This window comes from Staurois parvus, unplaced genomic scaffold (genome assembly GCF_062004578.1).
Source record: "Staurois parvus isolate SC_StPar_1 unplaced genomic scaffold, SC_StPar_1.0 ptg000300l, whole genome shotgun sequence".
NCBI classification, from domain to species: domain Eukaryota; kingdom Metazoa; phylum Chordata; class Amphibia; order Anura; family Ranidae; genus Staurois; species Staurois parvus.
The window spans coordinates 674943-694662 of record NW_028318096.1 but is presented as its reverse complement, the minus strand read 5'-3'; the positions used below and the strand labels follow the sequence as shown (position 1 = coordinate 694662).

Genomic DNA, 19720 nt, shown 5'->3' with positions numbered 1-19720 from the left:
TCATATGGCTCTGAGAAGGTCAATGTTCACGTTAGTTAGTATAGTTTCTGTTGAGTAAAACTTGAGCAACAGTTTGCCTATTATAGATTTTATTAGTAGAATATTAGCTTATGTCTTTATCTAATCCTAGGGCAGACCATATATGACAAATGACATTGACATTAGACATTTTGCTTAAAAAAGCAATGTATAAACTGCAGAATTGCTTAGTATATACAGTATATGCAAATTTGAGTTTACTGAACTCAGCAAAGTGAAAAGTGAATTTAGATTGTTTTAAATGGGTTACTACAATTTTTTAGTTTCTCTTTGCTTTTTGAATTAGCATGTTTTGTTGTTTTTAAATGTGTTTACAAAAGAAATGCAAATAAGATTTTTTTTTTTCATGCAGGTCCATTGTAACAACATGTTCTCAAAAGGTGTAAAGGTCTTTAGGGAGGTACAGTGCTTTTTCAGATCAGAGGCAAATGAGTGGGAAGCCAATTCTGTCTTATCTGTCCTGATACTTGATGATGCCAACCCTAGTGCTCGTTATGTCACTGTGCAACTGCACAATCGCATGGCAAGGGCAATTAAGTGCCAGTACTATTTTGCCGATTCCTGGATGATGTTTAGCGAAATAACCTTCCAGTCTGGTAAGTAATACGGAATTTAGATGTGCAACATTTTACCATTGTTATGCCATATCACAGTTTACCTAAACCCTGCCCTAATTCTCCCAGCTATACATATATGCCTTTGTGGTGATTGTATGTTACATTTTGTTAAATTAATCAATTAATGTATTTCATTTCTAACCTTCATCACAACTCAGGATGTGAGAGAATGCCTACCTACTTTTCGAAGAGAGTTTAAGAGTTCCAAACTAACATACTTTATGAGTGTGTTTTGCTCCTAAGGGACCAGTTGTGGAAAGTACCATATCCAGGAGAAATTTTTCTTTACTGTTTTTCAGGGTTCCATAGACTGAGACCCATTAGTGACATTTCTCTGCTACTATATGCCACAGTTCCTCAAATGCTGCCTGCCAGTGGGGTTGTAAATGCAGCTGCAGGCATCAACATCTAGGCCAGGGGCATTGGATTCAAATTCACCAAGGTTCTGGCAGTAAAATTTGCATGCATCAGAGGTCCGAATCTCATGTAGGCCCCTGTGGTGCATTTTTGTATGCGTCAAACCACGTGTTGTAGCGGCGCAATTCTGAAAAAAAGGGTTCTTCAGGCTTCTAGCAGGTAGTGCTGACCTACCCACAACATGTGCACCAAATGCACATGTACAGATCTGAACCTTTTCTTACATCAGTGTCCTCAATCCCCACTGCACATCACAGTCCCCTCCTCATTCACAGCAAGATCCCCTCTTGATGAGTGTCCTCAGCTCCCCCTTTACATCACCCCCCTTCACCCCTTTCACAGTAGTGTTCTCACACTTCCTTGACATCAAACTTCCCCCCAACAGTACTGTCCTCTGCCCCCTTCACTGAAGAGTACTCTGTCCCTTTTTACATCATCCCCCCACATTACTGTCCCTAGATCCCCTCTCATGTTACTGTCCTCAGCCCCCCTCCATGTTACTGTCCTCAGCCCCCCCACGTTTCTGTCCTCAGCCCCCCCATGTTACTGTCCTCAGCCCCTCCCACGTTAATGTCCTCAGCCCCCACACACCACAGTCCTTAGACCCCCACATCACTGTCCTCAGCCCCCCCCCACAGTCAGCCCCCCTTTACACTAATGTCCTTAGCCCCTTTAACTTCGGCCCCACTGTCCTACCTTACACAGATAGTGATTGACAGACAGTGATTGATTCCTAGGACTGCCCTACATCCTAGCAATCAGTCACCTGCTTGTTAACTCTGGCAGCTCCAACCTCCATCCAGAACTGTTCTGCCTCCCATTGTCAACTCTGTGAGGATGACCGCGTGACAGCTGGGGGAAGAAAAGGCTCTTAAATGGCAGGACTGCATGGGTCTGGATGGGACCGTGACTCGGTCTGCATCCAGACCCCGGCCCACCATTTAGTGATGCCTGATCTAGGCTTTGGTCACTGTAAGGCTGCACATAATATCCTGCTCATTCTGCAATGAGTTCTTTACAGCATTATACAATGTGCATACACTGAAATTCTATTAGGCTGGTTCATTTAAAGCTGTTAACCTCTTTATCCCCATAAACAGAGGGCCATGTGAGGTAACATACAAAGCCTCATCCTCTTCTTAGACTTTGGACTGTGTAGGCTTGCATACAAGGCATTATTGTCATTATATATATATATATATATATACACTGTATATATACACTGCTCAAAAAAATTAAAGGAACACTTTGAAAACACATCAGATCTCAATGGGGAAAAATATCATGCTGGATAGCTATACTGATATGGACTGAGTAATGTGTTAAGAGCATAAGGATGCCCCATCATTTGCTGGAAATGAAAATGATAAACCTACAGAGGACTGAATCCAAAGACACCCCGAAAATCAAAGTGAAAAAATGATGCAGCAGGCTAATTAATTTTGCTGAAATTTCATTGCAGCAACTCAAAATGGTACTCAGTAGTTTGCATGGCCCCCACGTGCTTGTATGCATGCCTAATGTCGGGGCATGCTCCTAATGAGATGAGAGATGGTGTCCAGGGGTATTTCCTCCCAAATCTGGAGCAGGGCATCACTGAGCTCAAGGACAGTCTGAGGTGCAACCTGGCAGCATTGGATGGACTGAAACATGATATCCCAGAGATGTTCTATTGGATTTAGGTCAGGTGAGTGTGGGGGCCATTCAATGGTATCAATTCCTTCATCCTCCAGGAACTGCCTGCATACTCTCACCACATGGGGTCGGGCAGATATTGGTCCTGCTGATGGGTTAAGGACCTTCTATGGCCCTGTCCAGCTCTCATAGAGTAACTGCCTGCCTCCAGGAATCTCCTTCATGCTCTTAAGACTGTGCTGGGAGACATAGCAAACCTTCTGGCAATGGCATGTATTGATGTGCCATCCTGGAGAAGTTGGACTGCCTGTGTAACCTCTGTAGGATCCAGGTATCGTCTCATGCTACCAGTAGTGACTCTGACCCTAGCCAAATGCAAAACTAGTGAAAAACAGTCAGAAAAGATGAGAAGGAAAAAATTGTCAGTGGCCTCCACCTGTAAAACCATTTCTGTTTTGGGGGTCGTCTCATTTTTGCCCATATAGTGCACCTATTGTTAATTTCATTAACACCAAAGCAGCTGAAACTGTTTAACAACCCCCTCTGCCACTTAACTGACCAGATCAATATCCCAGGAATTTAATTGACTTGATGCTATACTCTGATTAAAAACTGTTTCTTTAATTTTTTTGAGCAGTGTATAAACTAAACCTATGTCAAACCAGATTAATATTACAAACTAAGAGATATAATTGTATATAGATGGTATGCTAATCCCATTGTATTATGTGTATATAGTTCTAGATAGATACTGCAAGATAGAGGAAACTGCAGTTTTAAAAATGATTGATCAAATAAAAAGTATCAATTGTCTCAAAGGATGATATATTGTATCTCATAAAGAAATGTTATTCGTAAAAGCTGTTCTTCTATCTAGGAAACTGCATGACTGTATATCGAATAATTGATACATTTTATATTGATGGGAGTTATATAATAGTGCCAATCACCAATGCTTCAGCCTCTTGGGACTATGTTGTTAAGAACAAAAGTCAATACGTTTCCTTGGAAAAGTTTTTAGAAACTTTCAAATTCAGTTAAGTTCCTAGACATTGCTTTGTGAGTTGATCCCTCTTGTATCCCCATATGACTGGAAAAAAAGTACTGGGAACACTATGGTGCACACTGCCTTGTTCAATGTGTTCAGTTTGTGTTTACTGGCTTGCATGGTCCTAATGGTTACATCCAACATAATATAACCCACATGAACATTTCAGGCCATAGACTATGAACTTAAGTCTACAATTTATGAACGGCTTTACTGTATTTTACAATTTTTACATGGTACATACGAGGCGCCATCATCCCACTTGGCGCCATCATCCCACTTGGCAATGTACTTTCCCATACAGTTAAGGGCTGTGCAGGGTGCAAAGATGGCTCCTTCATCAAACTAAATCATTGCCTCTTTTGTGATGAATATTGTATTAGCTTTACTGCATGCAAGCTTTAACATTCCACAAGGCTAAGGACTGGACAGTACTTACAGTATGGTATAATGTCACAAGTCCTGCAAAATTGAGTCACCCAAGCATGCAACTACAAGACTTTAGGCAACTTAAATGTTAACTGCTGTAAAGTTTTTACACCACAAAGCTCCTGATAACACCTCTTTTACCAAATGGAAAGGAATTTGAAATTCAGGAGTCTTAGACACAACTAACATATCTTGATATTCACTATAGGTAAGTCTTCAATATTTTAAGTTCAGGTCCAATTTAACTGGGAGTTAACTTTAGAAAAATCTTCACTGATTTGATGTAGACAATATTTTGTCAAAATTCAATGCAAAGAAAGGGGAAGACAAAATTGAACTAGTTGTAAACCCCTAAATTAAATATGAACAAAGCATATCATTCTTTGGGTGTGCTTGCCTCAATCTATAGGATCAATGAATAGTTCATCCTGCCAGCTCTCTCCTTCCTCTACTGTTTACATGAATCACTGATGATTTGCTTCATCGATGTGTATCACCTGAGGCTAGTCATTTCAGTGGATATATAGAAGGATTTTTTTTAACTTTAAAGTGGTTTTTAAAGCTCAGTTGAATTCTAAGTTTAAATCGGCATATTAAATTCCAAATTTATTAAAACAAAATGTTGACAGGGAACAGGTTTTCCTAATCTGGCTGTGGCTGTTTTAGAAAGGAAACTGTTAGATTGCATTTACATGGGCACATGTGCAGCTATGATCACTTCAGGTAATTGCTGGCTGTGCGAACTGTCACAAATAGCTGCAGCCACAGACACCCTGTCATTGCACTGTATGGGCACAATGGCCACAGTTATCTGCACACAGATGCAAATCCCAGCCACAGAAATCAATAGACTCTTTCCACCGGGAGTAGCAGCATGGCTAAGTACCCATGTAAATGCAGCCTAAGTTCTTGAACACTTTTTTTTATGCACCTGGAATGTATTTAGCTGAATTAAAATAAGGGTTCAATTGGCCTTTAACCCTTTCACTGCAACTTAAATATGGCATACCTTGGCATCAGTGGGGGGTTTTACATACACTGCTGGCTGCTATGTGCGAAAATATCCATGTGTGAATCCAGGATGCCAGAGAAGGTGAATTCACTGATCTTCCCTTCCAACTAAGAACACAAGAGCAACAAGTATTTAATCACTTCCGTGGACACCATAAGACACTATACCATCATCTCCCAATGATGGTGTTACTCCCCTCAGATCCAGAAACTACATCGACAGACTGACCCAGGACAAAAACTTCATACGACTACATACAAGCAATCTTTACATTATCCGACTGAGTTGCCAATTGATTTGTGTGAATTTACTTCCCTTACCCACTACACTTAGATTGGCACCCTCTTGCTGTATTCCAAGTTACTACAGGCGTCTCTCCTACCAGCATTCCTACTCCACCTATTCACTGTAGCCCCTTCTGAACAAGACCCTTTAACAACTGTGATGAGAAGCATTTTACATTCATCCTTATGTGAGTTGCCAATTGCTGTTGTTTGAATACATTTTGTAATATCTATTACACTTAGTCTGCACACTCTACTGTGTTCTCTTGCTAATTTATAAAGAATCCTTAAGTCTCTTAGAGGTGCTGCACAAAGTGTACTAGATTTATAACACCAAGGGCTTTACATTCTAAGAACTTGCCCAACAGAGGACTTGTTTTTCATTAACCTTCTGCCCCCATCTATTAAGTCCTCCTTTCCCAACTACACTTCTGTGCCATATTACTTCCAAACTTGCAAGAAACCTCCACCATGCTTCACATTTACCCTTAAGGGAAAAAACTGCTTCCTGCTACAGTCATATATTTCACGTTATGACTCATCAGTCCAGAGCACCTGCTGCCATTTTTCTGCACCCCAGTGCCTATGTTTTTGTGTATAGTTTAGTCGCTTAGTCTTGTTTCCACATCAACGGTATTGCTGTTGACCACAACTCTAATATGAAAACTACTTCTGACCAGACTTCTGGTGTACCTGGGTCTCACTGGTTTCTGCCAGTTCTGTGCCAATGTCACTGCTGAACATCTGATGTCGAAGGGAAGTAAGCATGATGATCTTTCCTCTTCTGCATGAAGTTTCCTTGGCCGATCACGGTGTCTATGATCCTCAACATTACCCATTTCTCTGTGCTTCTTCAAAAGAGCTTGCACAGCACATCTTGAAACCCTAGTTTGCTTTGAAATTTTTGCCTGGGATACACTTTGCTGATGCAGTATAACTACATTGTCTTGGTGCTGTGCTTAGTCTTGACATGATGTTTGGCCTGTGACATGAAACTGTTTTCCACAACCTTACCTTTAGTAGCAGAGTTTGGCTGCTCCTCACTTAGTTTTAAGCCTCCTATACAGCAGTCTCTGTTTAGGTTAAAGAAGAGTTCCACCCAAAAGGGGAAGTTCTGCTTTAAGGACTCATCCCCCACTCCCCATTAAGAATTGGCACCTTTGGGGAGTGGGTACCCAGTTTTGACTCGCACTTACTTCCGCTCTGACTGCCTAAGTTCTGATGCAGGATTAAGCCAAAGGGTAGTCACACCAAATGTTGATTTGATTTACAGTAGAATTTTATTCTGTTTGCTCACTTTGCATTTTGTAAATTAATAAAAATAAACAATTAAAATACATCTTTTTTGAACGCATTCTTGCTGTACGGAATTTCTTCACACCTGCCTAAAAGTTTTGTATAATACTGTATATTGCAATTGTGTTCTCTAAAATTAACTTTAGTGTATTTTTACTGATATTTTGCCCATGACAAACAGTTGTGCCATTATCATGTGACATAAAGAATTGGAACTATCCCCAGATTATTCTCCAGGATATCTGCTTTCAGAAAATATAAAATGTTTTGGGTGTTTTAATTAACCTTTAGGCCTAAAATGATTTTAAGACAAGTGTGCAAAAAAATGCAAAAATGGCTATGGGAGTAAGAGGATTAAAGTAGCAGTATTAAACCCTCAGTGTTTTTAGCTTAACACATTGAGCACAACAAAACAAACATTTTCCAGCAAACATTTTGTTAAGATTCTTACCTTAGCACCTGCAGTTTACAGCTTTCAAAGCTGCTAGCTCCTATTCTCTGTGCTGCTTCCTTGAACTTCCAGTCTTCACAGGAAAGAGTTAACAGTGAACAGTGCAGACTGCAGTTAGTCTGTTAGCCTGGTTAAAAAAGAAAGGAGCATCAGGGGAGTGCTTTTCTAACCAAGACTGAGTGTTTCTATTTATACATACAGTGTAGGGAGACACAACTCTACTCCCTGCATGCAAGGGTGGCTCCATAGGATGCTGCAAGAAAAAGGAGCCACCCTGAAACATGAATCCCTGGGAAGTGTCATGGCAACAGCTTAAACCAGACCACAGGCAAGGATTAAATGATATACATATTGCATACTCAATAACTGATTAAATCAGCTGATGAAAGCCCTTAAATACAGAAGGTTACTGTAATAATGAAATGGAGTTTAAATTGTTCATGAGCATTTTTTTCTTTGTGTTCTGTGTATCTTTTGCTATATTTAGTGTATTTTGTTGATATTTGACTTTTTTAAATTGTAGCCCTTTTTTGAGGGCTTAAGAGAAATTGCCCTCCTCAAAGAATATTGTGGTAAACCCATAAGTCACTTACATATGAACGAGTTGTGTTCCGAGAGTACATTCATAAGTCCAATTTGTTTGTAAGTCCAACAAAGTTAGCCTAGCTATCCAACTAACACAATCAGCCTAAAAAAATACTGCAATAAGTCTTAAACACATTTCACTCATGGAAAAAAGGTTGAAATAATGATAAAGTACTGTATACAGTAAAGTACACAGAAGCACCACCACTTGTAGAAGATGTACGTATGAGAACGTACGCCAGAAATGTAAATGAGCTCACATGATTGCATATGCAAATGCATGTTCGTATATTTGAAAGTTCGCAACTTGGAAGTTCATATGTAGGTGACTAACTGTACAAAAAGAACCAGAACCTTCACGAAGTGGAAGAGTGGGTTTGATAATAAAGTTGATCGTGAACAAAGGGGATTCCCTTCCTGAGAAATTAACCAGTAATGTAATTAACCACTTGCCTACAGGGCACTTATACCCCCTTCCTGCCCAGGCCAATTTCCAGCTTTCAGTGCTGTCACACTTTGAATGACAATTGTGCAGTCATGCAACACTGTACTCTTATGAAATTGTTTTATCATTTTTTTGAGACAGATAGAACTTTCTTTTGGTAGTATTTAATCACCTCTAGGTTTTTTATTTTTTGCTAAACAAACCAAAAACAACTGAAAATTTTGAAAAAAAAAAATGTTTTCTTAGTTTCTGTTATAAAATTTTGTAAATAAGTGTTTTTTCTCCTTTACTGATGTGTGCTAATGAGGCTGCAGTGACAGGCACTGATAGGCTGCACTGATGGGCATTGACAGGCATCACTGATGGGCATTGGAAGGCAGCACTCATATATGGCACTGATAGATGGCACTGATAGGCATCACTGACTGGCACTGATAGGTGGCACTGTTGGGCACTGATAGGCAGCACTGATGGGCACTGATGAGGAGGCACTGGTAGGTGGCACTGATGGGCATTGACAGGCATCACTGATGGGCACTGGAAGGCAGCACTCATATGTGGCACTGATAGGTGGCACTGATAGGCAGCACTGACTGGCACTGATAGGTGGCACTGACTGGCACTGTTAGGTGGCACTGACGGGCACTGATAGGCGACACTGACTGGCACTGATAGGCGGCACTGACTGGCACTGATAGGCGGCACTGATTGAAAGCACTGATAGGTGGCACTGACTGGCACAGATAGGTGGCACTGACTGGCACAATAGGTGGCACTTAAAGGCAGCTCAGATGGGCACTGATATTTGGCATTGATGTGCACTGGTATGCAATGAAATGTGCCATTGATGTGGCACTGATGGGCACTGGCAGATGGCATTGATGAGCTCTGACAGGTGGCATTTATGGACACTGACAAGTGGCACTGATGGGGCTACACTGATCATCAGGGCACACTGATCATCAGTGCCCTGATGATCAGTGTACATGTCCCCTCTGAGTAATGCTGATTACCGGCTCTCCTCTCCTCTCGAGCTGTCAGCGTGACAGCTCGTGAGGAGAGAAATGCAGATAACCGGCATTTCCTTATTTACATGTGATCAGCTGTGATTGGACACAACTGATCACATGACAGAGCCGACATCTTCAGCTCTTTTCGTTGATCGGTGATCCGCTGTGTCCCAGGGGGTGCGCATGTGCGGTTAGACTGGGAGGGCGTCAAATGAGAGAATCACCTTGCGCCCGTCATTTCCTTATATGGCGGGCGGGAGGCGGTTAAAGTTATTGGGAGCAGATGAAGTATATAGATGCATAAGTGTAGCGCTACCCCCTTGAGCGCTGCTGTTTTTGCGTCCCCCTTTACTTCCTGCCAGCCTGGCAACACTCATTTTCCAGACACAAGAAACAGTCAATGGGCTTGGTGTTTAGGATTTATTGGGGAATTCAACTTGGATAGCGTAAAGGGGTTATGGGATGCCCAACTTGATTGAAGAACAACAAATTGATGACAGTTTCCTTCTCTAGCGTACTAGCGTACTGCAAAAATGACAGATATCTGACTGCATTCCAGCCGGAACCACAATGGTCTTTAGCAAAGTGATCCCCTCCTAGAAATTTGGTGTCCCGAGTAGATCTTCAGCCAAGTGACAACTTGGACCCCTTAGTGAACAAAATACCAGCCCACATGGCTACAGTATCTAATCCCAGGATAAGGGATTGGGTAAGCATTATACTGTCCCCTGAAGACTTGCCAAGAATTTGCATCTAGCAGACTTCTCCCTTATAGGTCCTGGGGGTGTAGAGGTATGCACAATGTCCTTGTCCTGTAGCTATGGATAGAACTGCGTTCAGGCCTTCTGGTAGGCTGGTCCTGTTCCAGGCTATGCAGGCTGTCCATCCTCGGTGGACTGTAGGGCAGTGGAGCTCTGCTCCTTCCTTCAACCTCCAGGCTTGAGGTAGAACCCTCCTTTCCAGGGGATCCCTCCAAGGCTACACAGCAGCACCTCAACCATCTTCCACCTGACTCCCCTGCTGGCCAGCCTCTGTCATATTTATGGTACAGTCTTCCACAGTGCCAGGCCTCTTGTCTGGCATGGGTCAGATTCCCATAAATATGTAGATAAGCCCCTCCTCACCTACTGACTTCTAGAAGCTTCTCCAAGCTTCTAGAGCAGGAGGAGGTATCAGGAGACTGACCTGCAGAGCTCTCCAGCTTAACCTGAAGTAATCCTCTGTTTAAACACAGGCTTCTAGCAAGCTTCTACCTACACACAACAAACTATCTACACTAGAGGGCGCTACATCAGTATGGAAATATAAGGTAGTTTTCAAATTGATGGCAGCAACACCTCTGAAAAAAGTTGTGACAGGGGAAAGTAGCTGGCAAAGTAAATGGTACTAACAAGAAAGAGCTGGAAGAACATTTTTCAACTAGTAAGGTTAATTGGCAATAGGTCAGTAACACAGCTCTGTGAAAAGCTATATCTAGAGATTCTCAAACAATTTTAGAACAATATTCCTCAATGTAAAATTGCAAATACTTTAAATATATCATCTATAGTACAAAATATCATCAAAATATTCAGAGAATATGATTCCAGATTTTCACCAATCAAAACTGTGGAATGGATCTGGAACTATCTACTCTGTGTCTTAAAGTGGTAGTAAAGCCTCCCTGTTGATTTGTACCTACAGGTAAGCTTACAATAAAGCTTACCTGTAGGTAAAATGGATATATCTTAAACGTGCACCGTTTAGGAGATATTCGCTCTTTTGGCAGCCAGTGATGTCACTGGTGCATGCTCTCTAAAGGAACGGCATACTCGTGCCATTCCTTCAGAGTGCTGTGCCATGGCCCATGACTCCCTTGTGCATGCACGAGAGTGACATCATCATGGCTCAACCATTCAAGCTGTTGGAGCCCGCAAATCTGGAAGGAAGACTGGGTGAAGATGGAAACCCTATCAGCGGTGACAGTGCCTTAGGGCAAAGTTCTAAGGAAAGTTTTTGCATAATGTGCTAGGATGTGATGCATTCTAGCACATTATGCCATTGCCTTGCAGGGGATTTTTTTCTTTTTTTTTAATGTCATGGTTTACTACTGCTTTAAGTCGAAAATGGAATGTTCTGATGGTTGAAAAACAAAAATGGCGCATAAAATTGTGACGTCATTTGTTGTGTTTTTCTGAAAAAAATCTACCATGTTGGATCAGGCATGTTTCATTGAGGCACAAAAATCATGTGTTAAATCTGGCACACTGATGATGCGATAAACAAACATCTGAACTCAAAAAGTAAGAAATTTTTGTTTGTTTTTTTTAACTCGTCTTTGGCCAGCTCAAGTACCTAGTAACTTCTAATTTGTCATGTAATCTGACCTCTAAGTGCCTCTAGCCCAAGGGTGTCAAACTCAATTTCATCGTGGGCCGCATCACCATTATGGGTGCCCTCAAAGGGTTGGTTGAATCTGTAAGACTATTCAGGCGTGCGCTTTATACAGAGTGCAGAATTCAGAAGTGCACTATGTACAAAGTCAGAGTTCACAAATGTGTTACGTGTAGAGTTCAGGAGTGGGTTACATAAAGAGTGCAGGAGTGTGTTACATACAGAGTGCAGAGTTCAGGAATGTGCTACGTACAGAGTGAAAAGTTCAGGAGTGTGCAACATATAGAGTTCAGGAGTGCACTATGTACAGAGTGCAGAGTTCACAGGTGCACTGTGTACAGAGCGTAGGGTTGAGGAGTGCGTTACATACAGAGTGCAGGGTTTTGGGGTGTGCTTTGCACAGAGTGCAAGGTTCAGCTCTCTTTCACAGGCTATCCACATCTCACTTCCATCCCTCCTCCTAGGCTCTGACCTCTGCACAACTCTCCCCATCCCCCACCCTCCACAACCCTCATCTCTCCCACCACCGCCAAAAGAGGTGGAGAAACTCTGTTCAGCCAATGAAAAAAAGCCCTGGGTGCAAGGGCCACATGAAATGGCCTAGAGGGCTGGATTCAGCCCATGGGCCTTGTGTTTGACACATGTGCGCTAGCTTATGCTGATTATTGAGCCCTAAGCTAAAACTAGTTTTAGAATCCCACACCAGAAGAGACAAGGTTAGCTAAAATAGCAAAAGATGCATATAAACTCTATTGCAATAAACAAACAGCAAAGTGACTACTTGTACACATGCACACAGTATCATAGACTTAAAGTGGTTGTAAAGGCTCCAGTTTTACCTTTATGCATTCTATGCATGAAGGTAAAAAAAAATCTGTGTGTAGCAGCACCCCAGCCCCTCTAATGCTTACCTGAGCCCCATCATGATCCACCGATGTACACAAGAGCCTCGGCTCTCCGGGGACTCTCCCTCTTCATTGGCTGAGACAGACACTGGCTACCGCTGATGTCAATAACAGCCAGTGATCCAATGAGGAGAGAGAGGGAGTAGGGTCGAGCTGTGGTTCTGTGTGTGAATGGACACAGAGAGCAGTGGCTTAAGAGCAAGCCTACTTGGGTGCCCCCATAGCAAGCTGGTTGATTTGGGGATACTTAGCAGAAGGGAGGGGTCAGGAGTACTAGTGAGGGTCCCAAGAAGAGTAGAATCTGTGGTGCTCTATGCAAAACCACTGCACAGAGCAGGTGAGTATAACATTTTTAATATTTTTTTTAAATTGCCTTTGTATCACTTTAATTATCTGGTATAATGTAAGATACACACACACAGAAGCTATGGGCAACAATAGTAAACTGTTAAACAAAGGAGCACGTATTTATTAATCCCTTCTGGCCTGGATTTAGCAGCAGCTTTTCCATGGACAGGACACGCGGTCTCAGACTTTATCTCTCTCTCTTCTTCATCTTTCAATCCAAAAACCCAGAGACAGGAAGTGCATATGCCCAAGTAGCACCTGTTTGTAAAAAAGCTATTATTTTGTGCCATTTTTCCTACTTTGTAATAAAACCCCAAATAGCGAAATACACACCAAATAAGCAAAAAAAAAAAAAAAACATACATTTTAACATTGTGGAGTGTCTTTTATAGTTATACACTTGCTGCATGCTTTTGTTTATTAACTTAAGCTGATAATGATCATCATGTCTTTGTTTGACCTGATGATCATCAATGGTTTGTTGATGGACAAAAGCTATGAAGACAACAGTGATATTTCCCCTTATCCACTCTAGAAAGAACATTTGTTTATTTGTGCGTTCGTGTGTGTATATACAAATAGGGATCAATATATTTCCTCTGTTTTTATAGATGCTACTATGTACAACAATTCACTGGGTCCCCCACGACCTGCTGGTGTTCCTACTACATATGGTATGTAATACATTTTTTATTAGTTTACTTGTTAACACTGGTTATGGATTACTTATCATTCTTTAACTAGAGATTTTTAATTATGATTCATCCAATTTTGTGATGTAATCTAGAATTCCGGTATAAAAACTATAAAAAGCGTAAGATTGGTGTATTAATAGCCACGCTGTACAAACATGCCTATCTTTGAAACTTCCCAGTGCCAGTGCCATTTCTACATGCCAATCAGCGTATCTATTATTTGATTAGAATTTTGGGCACAATTTTTCCCTTGAAAAGCATTGCAGAAACATATGTTGGTCTCTAGATGCACACAAAGCTGAACACTAAGGATGAGGTTTGGTTGGAGTATGGTTTGCAGCAAACCCATCCCATTTGCGGACACAATGAACTAATGCAGCCATCTGTTGCTGTGGAAACCAACTACCAAGAATGCACTTTCTGGCATTTCATCTGTGGTCAGGTGGCTTTAATGGGTCAATAATAGGGATTTTCTGATGTACCAGCTCCCTCACTATAAAAGGTAGGCTTTCCAGCAGTCTTTTGTCAGTGTGTATTGGAGTAGATAAGAAGAGCTGACAGTCTGTGAACAGGGAAAGAGAGGTGTACTGTACAGGTGTACTGAGCTACAATACTGTCAGTTGCAATGTGGGCAGTCACATATTAATGTGTACCCCCTGTGTTCACAGTATATAGACCCACCAGTCCCCTTTTACTGTCAGAGCTATTTTTGCATTTTTTGCACACATATTAAAAACAAATTAGGCCTGAAGATTAGTTAAAGTCTGCAAAGAGTATGTAATTTCTAAAAGCAGTGACCCTGGAGAATAAAATGGTGGTGGTTCCAACTTTTTATGTCACATGATGTTAGTGCAACAGTTTATCAAGTACAGATTTTCAGTATCAAATGCATTAAAGTGGTTGTAAACCCTTACATATACCCAGTGAAGTGACTAGCCTCAAGTGATACACAGATGAAACAAATCCTTTTGAATACATTGTTCCTGGTTATTTGCACCCACCTTTCCCCTACATTCATTCAAAGAATCTCTAAGCTCTGAAAAGCAGGGGTGGGGAGCTGCAGTGCCTTTTTCTGAAACAGCAACAAACTTTGGTACCAAAATTTGCCATAGGAAATGCTTTAAAAGCCCTAAGGTCATCAGTTTGAGTTAACTGTGAAAAATGGCCCTAAGCTTTTTGCTCTCACTTTGGTGTACACGGCAATATGCAGCATAATCAACAATTTTGTATGTAGGTGCCCTCAACCTGTGTATTTATATGTGCATATACATTTTTTTTTTTACTTTCAGATAGGTTTAAAAATAAAAAGAATAGGGTTTATTGATTTAGTTTTGTATTTTATTTTTTATTCATATTTTTTAAAGTGCTTTATATTTTATTGTAATTTAATTTTGGGCCTTTTTTAATTTTGGGCTCAGCAGTAAGAACTGGTTTCTGACACAGGCAAAGCTGTTCTTTGTTTGCAGCACATCACTGCATATTGGTAAAGTTTTATGCACCAAGTCACCACAGCACCAGAAAGCACGACAATCGCCTGCATTCAAAAAGTCAGGCAGGCCTAAAAATAGAGACAGAGGTTCTGAACATGGAAGTACTAGGGGATGAGTAGGTCCTGCAGGGCAAACCAGGGGTTAGGTTATGCTTTTTCTTTGATAGCGGCAGTGTTTTACAGCCAGAGTACACAGAGGATGCAGTTGAGTAGGTCACAAAACCTTCCTTTTTTCTCAGGTGCAGAGAAGCCAGTTGACTGAAAATGTACCCTCTTCTTTTTCCTATTCTTCTTCTAATCCCACCATAGCACTTAAGACTGGCATAAAGGAGTCAGCATTATTGGTTCAGTGCACCAGTCACTTGATGCAGAAGGATGCGCAAGAATTACTCACATCAGATGTTGGGGATGAGGAAGAGCACACTAGGAACATACACTATATTGGGAAGCCTGCCTTTACACGCACAAGAACTTTAATAGCATCCCAGTCTTAGTCCGTAGGGTTCAATATTGAGTTGGCCCACCCTATGCAGCTATAACAGCTTCAGCTCCTCAAGAAAGGCTGTCCACAAGGTTTAGGAGTGTATCTATGGGAATGTTTGACCATTCTTCCAAGAAGCACATTTGTGAGGTAAGGCACTAATGCCAGGCGAGAAGGCCTGGCTCGCAGTCTCTACTCTAATTCATCCCAAAGGTGTTCTATCGAGTTGAGGTCAGGACTCTGTGCAGGCCAGTCAAGTTCCTCTACCCCAAATTTGCTCATCTATGTCTTTATGGACCTTGCTTTGTGCACTGGTGCGTAGTCATGTTGGAACAGGAAGGGGCCATTCCCAAACTGTTCCCACAACGTTGAGAGCATGAAACTGTCCAAAATGTCTTGGTATGCTGATGCCTTAAGACTTCCATTCACTGGAACTAAGGGGCCAAGCCCAATTCCTGAAAAACAACCCCGCACCATAATCCCCCCTCCACCAAACTTTACACTTGCACGATGCAATCAGGCAAGTACCGTTCTCCTGGCAACCACCAAACCCAGACACATTGATCAGATTGCCAGACAGAGAAGCATGATTCATCACTCCAGAAAGCATGTCTTCACTGCTCTAGAGTCGAGTGGAGGCGTGCTTTACAGCACTTCATACGATGCTTTGCATTGCACTTGGTGGTGTAAGGCTTGGATGCAGCTAATCGGCCATGGAAACCCATTCCATGAAGCTCTCTAAGCACTGTTGTTGTGCTAATCTGAAGGCCACATGAAGTTTGGAGATCTTTAGCTATTGACCCTGCAAACAGTTGGAGACTTCTGTGCACTGTGCACTTCAGCATGCGTTGACATTGCTCTGTCATTTTACTTAGCCTAAGACTTTGTGGCTGAGTTGCTTTTGTTCCCAGTTGCTTCCACTTTGTTATAATACGACTAACAGTTGACCGTAGAATATTTAGTAGCAAAGAAATTTCACAGATGGACTTATTGCACAGGTGGCAACCTATCACAGTACCATGCTTGAATTCACTGAGCTCCTGAGCGACCCATTCTTTCACAAATGTTTGCAGAAGCAGTCTGCATGTCTAGGTTCCTGATTTTATACACCTGTGGCCATGCGGGTGATTGGAACACCAGAATCCAGTGATTGGGAGTCGTGTCCCAGTACTTTTGACAATATAGTGTATAAGGAAGGGATATCAGCAGGGAGCATCAAGAAGCAGTGATGTTCCTGCAGCTGATTGGAGCCAAGCAGGCTCCAACAATGAGGAGGGTGGGAATGAAGAGGTGGCAAACTATACCTGGGTGTTAGAGATTGTAGAGGAGGAAGGTTAAGAAGAGACAAAACAGCAGTGGGGAAGGATTTTGTCCAAGCATAGAGGCAGCTTATAAAGAATTAGAGGGAGCAGTTATCATATTCCATCAGATGGCACTGTGCCACAGCTACATGTCACTATGCTATTCTGAGGGTTGATCCACAAAGCTCTGCAGTCTGTGTTTTTTCACACATCTGCTGCTAACAGCATCATTGTGGTCTCCAGCCTCTGTCTGCAGTGTCCAAACACAAGCATCGGTTTGGCAGCACCCAGAAAATGCAGACTCCCCTTCAGAAGAGGGAAAGAACCCAGAGTTGAGAATCAACATACACACACTCCAATGACAGCGCTAAACAAATGTCCAAGGTTTTAAATGATTAAGTTGATTCATAGCAAAAAAACCAACTAATTTTCGGGCCAACACACACTTCCTATTAATCAGGATTTAGGAACTTTAATTATGTTTAAACAGTCAAAGAGTCTTCACTATGATTTACAGTTTGAAATGGTGGTTTTGATGGGGGTAGGTTAACCCAGTGTTAGTGAATGCAGCAAGGTGTTTCTGCTATGAATCAATTTTATCAATAATAACCTTGAATGCTTGTTGGTGCTCTCATCAGACTGTATGTCTCCCTGCAAAGTGAAATGGTAAAACTGCAAGTCATTTGGGTACCACATTCATTCATGGATCTGCTCCAAAAATCATGGTAGGAGCAGCACTTTAATAGTGCTGTTGGGCAGCAAAAGGCACACACTCCCCATAATTCTCCATCTGCATTCAATGCAGCATTTGGGGCCTCAAGTGATAAGGAGGTAGGTCTCACCAGGGGTTTCAGAGGCTTACTTCATGGCACATAAATGGCAAAGGTGGTGAACTTGAGGCCACAATAAGTATGGGTCAAGTGCAGGCTTGAACCTCACTGTAAGCCTTCTAAACCCACCCAAATGACTCTATCAGTATCCTTGACCATGCAAGTCTCCCTTTCACAGCTACTGAAGTGGAAGAATAACATTTTCCTTAAACACTCCAAGGACCCCAAGGACAGTGTAGCAAAACCAATGGCTCTTCTTAGTCCAACTGCTGGAGTTGGCCTCCCCTAGAAGAATGTGCAGGAATGGATGCAGGATGGGGCACACTGGTGGAGGGGTGACTGCACTGTCACCTACAGTAATGTGCAAGTTGAGGGCAGCTTTGCTGGACTGCTATAATTGCCAGCCCCTACCACCTCTCTTAGACTTTTCCAATGCTGTGGCACTGTAAAAGTGCTACACATAATGGTTTCTCAGCTGGACCTCAGATAAAATATTAAAAATGTTTGCTGCAGAATAAATCCTGCAATGTGCCTTCAAGTGTGTGGCCTATTCTGGTGCCACAAATAATGTTTCCACAGCTGTGCCTCAACTGCAAATTGTTTAATGTTTGCTGCAGGGTAAATCATGCTTCATGTCTCCAAATTTTGGGCACTGTTCCAGTGCAATGGCAATATTAGTGGCTGCTGCCTCTCTGAAATATTATATACTCTAAAGTTTACTTTAAGTTAAACCCTGATTAGTGTATCTCTTGTCATTCTCAAAGCTGCATTAAAAAGAGGACCCTCTCCCCAACATTTTTGTATTGGTATATGTCTCCCATGGCTGTGTCCCCCCCCCGAAAAAAAACAGTGGGGTGTGCAAATTCCACTCTTCACGATGCACGATGGGTTCACAAATCCCACACCATCTAACCATCCGAACCGAGGTACATTTGCACATTCCTACTGAATATATCCTTGTGACCAGGGGCGGACTGACAACTCATGGTGCCCCCGGGCAATAGGGGAACATTGGGCCCCTGTGTCCTTGCACCAACTCAAAAAAGCCTATGAAAAAGGTACCAGGGGCATCTCATGGGGCCCCCTACTGACTTTGGGCATTTTACAGGTATCTATTTCACAGGTGGAAGACAAAGCATGAAAATTGATGCTACTTATTAAGGATGGGTCTGATTTGCTAGTAAAATATATGTCTGAGTTTTAATATTTCATAAACATGGTTAATAGCCTGAGCAGATATGCCATTCAATTACAACATTAAATTCCATTCCATTATAATCAATTTTGAGTGTTATACCAATGCATTGTCTCACCTGGGGAGTTATATTGCAAAATAAGTTTAATAATGTGAATAAAAAGATTATGCATTCACGTTGGGGTATTTCTGGGGAAATATGAGATAGAAAACTATTTGGAAATACTTGTATATAGGATGTCAAATAACACAAGCCTGGCATTTGGTATAAATGTTTATCTGTTCTCACTTATTTTTTAAAGCATTTTTAAAAAACGTTCACATTTTACACACATTGTGTTTCCTTTTTTATAATTGCATGTACTATACAGATCTGTAAATACTTTCTTTAGTGGATGTTTACCAGGTAGTATATTCAATACCTTGAAAAGATCTGTTGAGAATATATGAAAATCAACCCAAAAATAAAGCCATTACATTGAAACAAACTAGATTAGCTTCCTCATCTGGCTATTTTTTAACCTAAAGCCAGAGGATCTTTACCTGTGTCTATGACTTACAGTCTTTTTTTTATTGTAAACTTTAACATTTTATCATCTTTAATTTCTAAAATATGTTCACATACAGTCATTTACTCTGTTTTAGATCCGACTCTCAAAATCGATGACAGCCAAACTCGCCTTCTGATTGGTTGCTTAGTAGCAATTATTTTAATTCTGGTAGCCATTATTGTCATAATCCTGTGGAGACAGTTCTGGCAAAAGATGTTGGAAAAGGTAAGCTTATGAAAATAATCTATATTCATCTAATTCTCAAATATCCTTATTTTTATATA

At 41.5% G+C, this 19720-nt stretch overlaps 1 protein-coding gene across 1 annotated transcript in view; it reads left to right on the top strand.

Annotated features, from left to right (window-relative positions):
• Positions 1-19720, top strand: part of DDR2 (discoidin domain receptor tyrosine kinase 2) — a 171389-nt gene that overhangs the window by 105627 nt on the left and 46042 nt on the right. The window contains exons 8-10 of the mRNA XM_089683073.1: positions 392-635; positions 13506-13568; positions 19531-19661. Of these exons, the coding sequence (XP_089539199.1) occupies positions 392-635; positions 13506-13568; positions 19531-19661 (438 nt within the window). The remainder of the gene's footprint in view (positions 1-391; positions 636-13505; positions 13569-19530; positions 19662-19720) is intronic.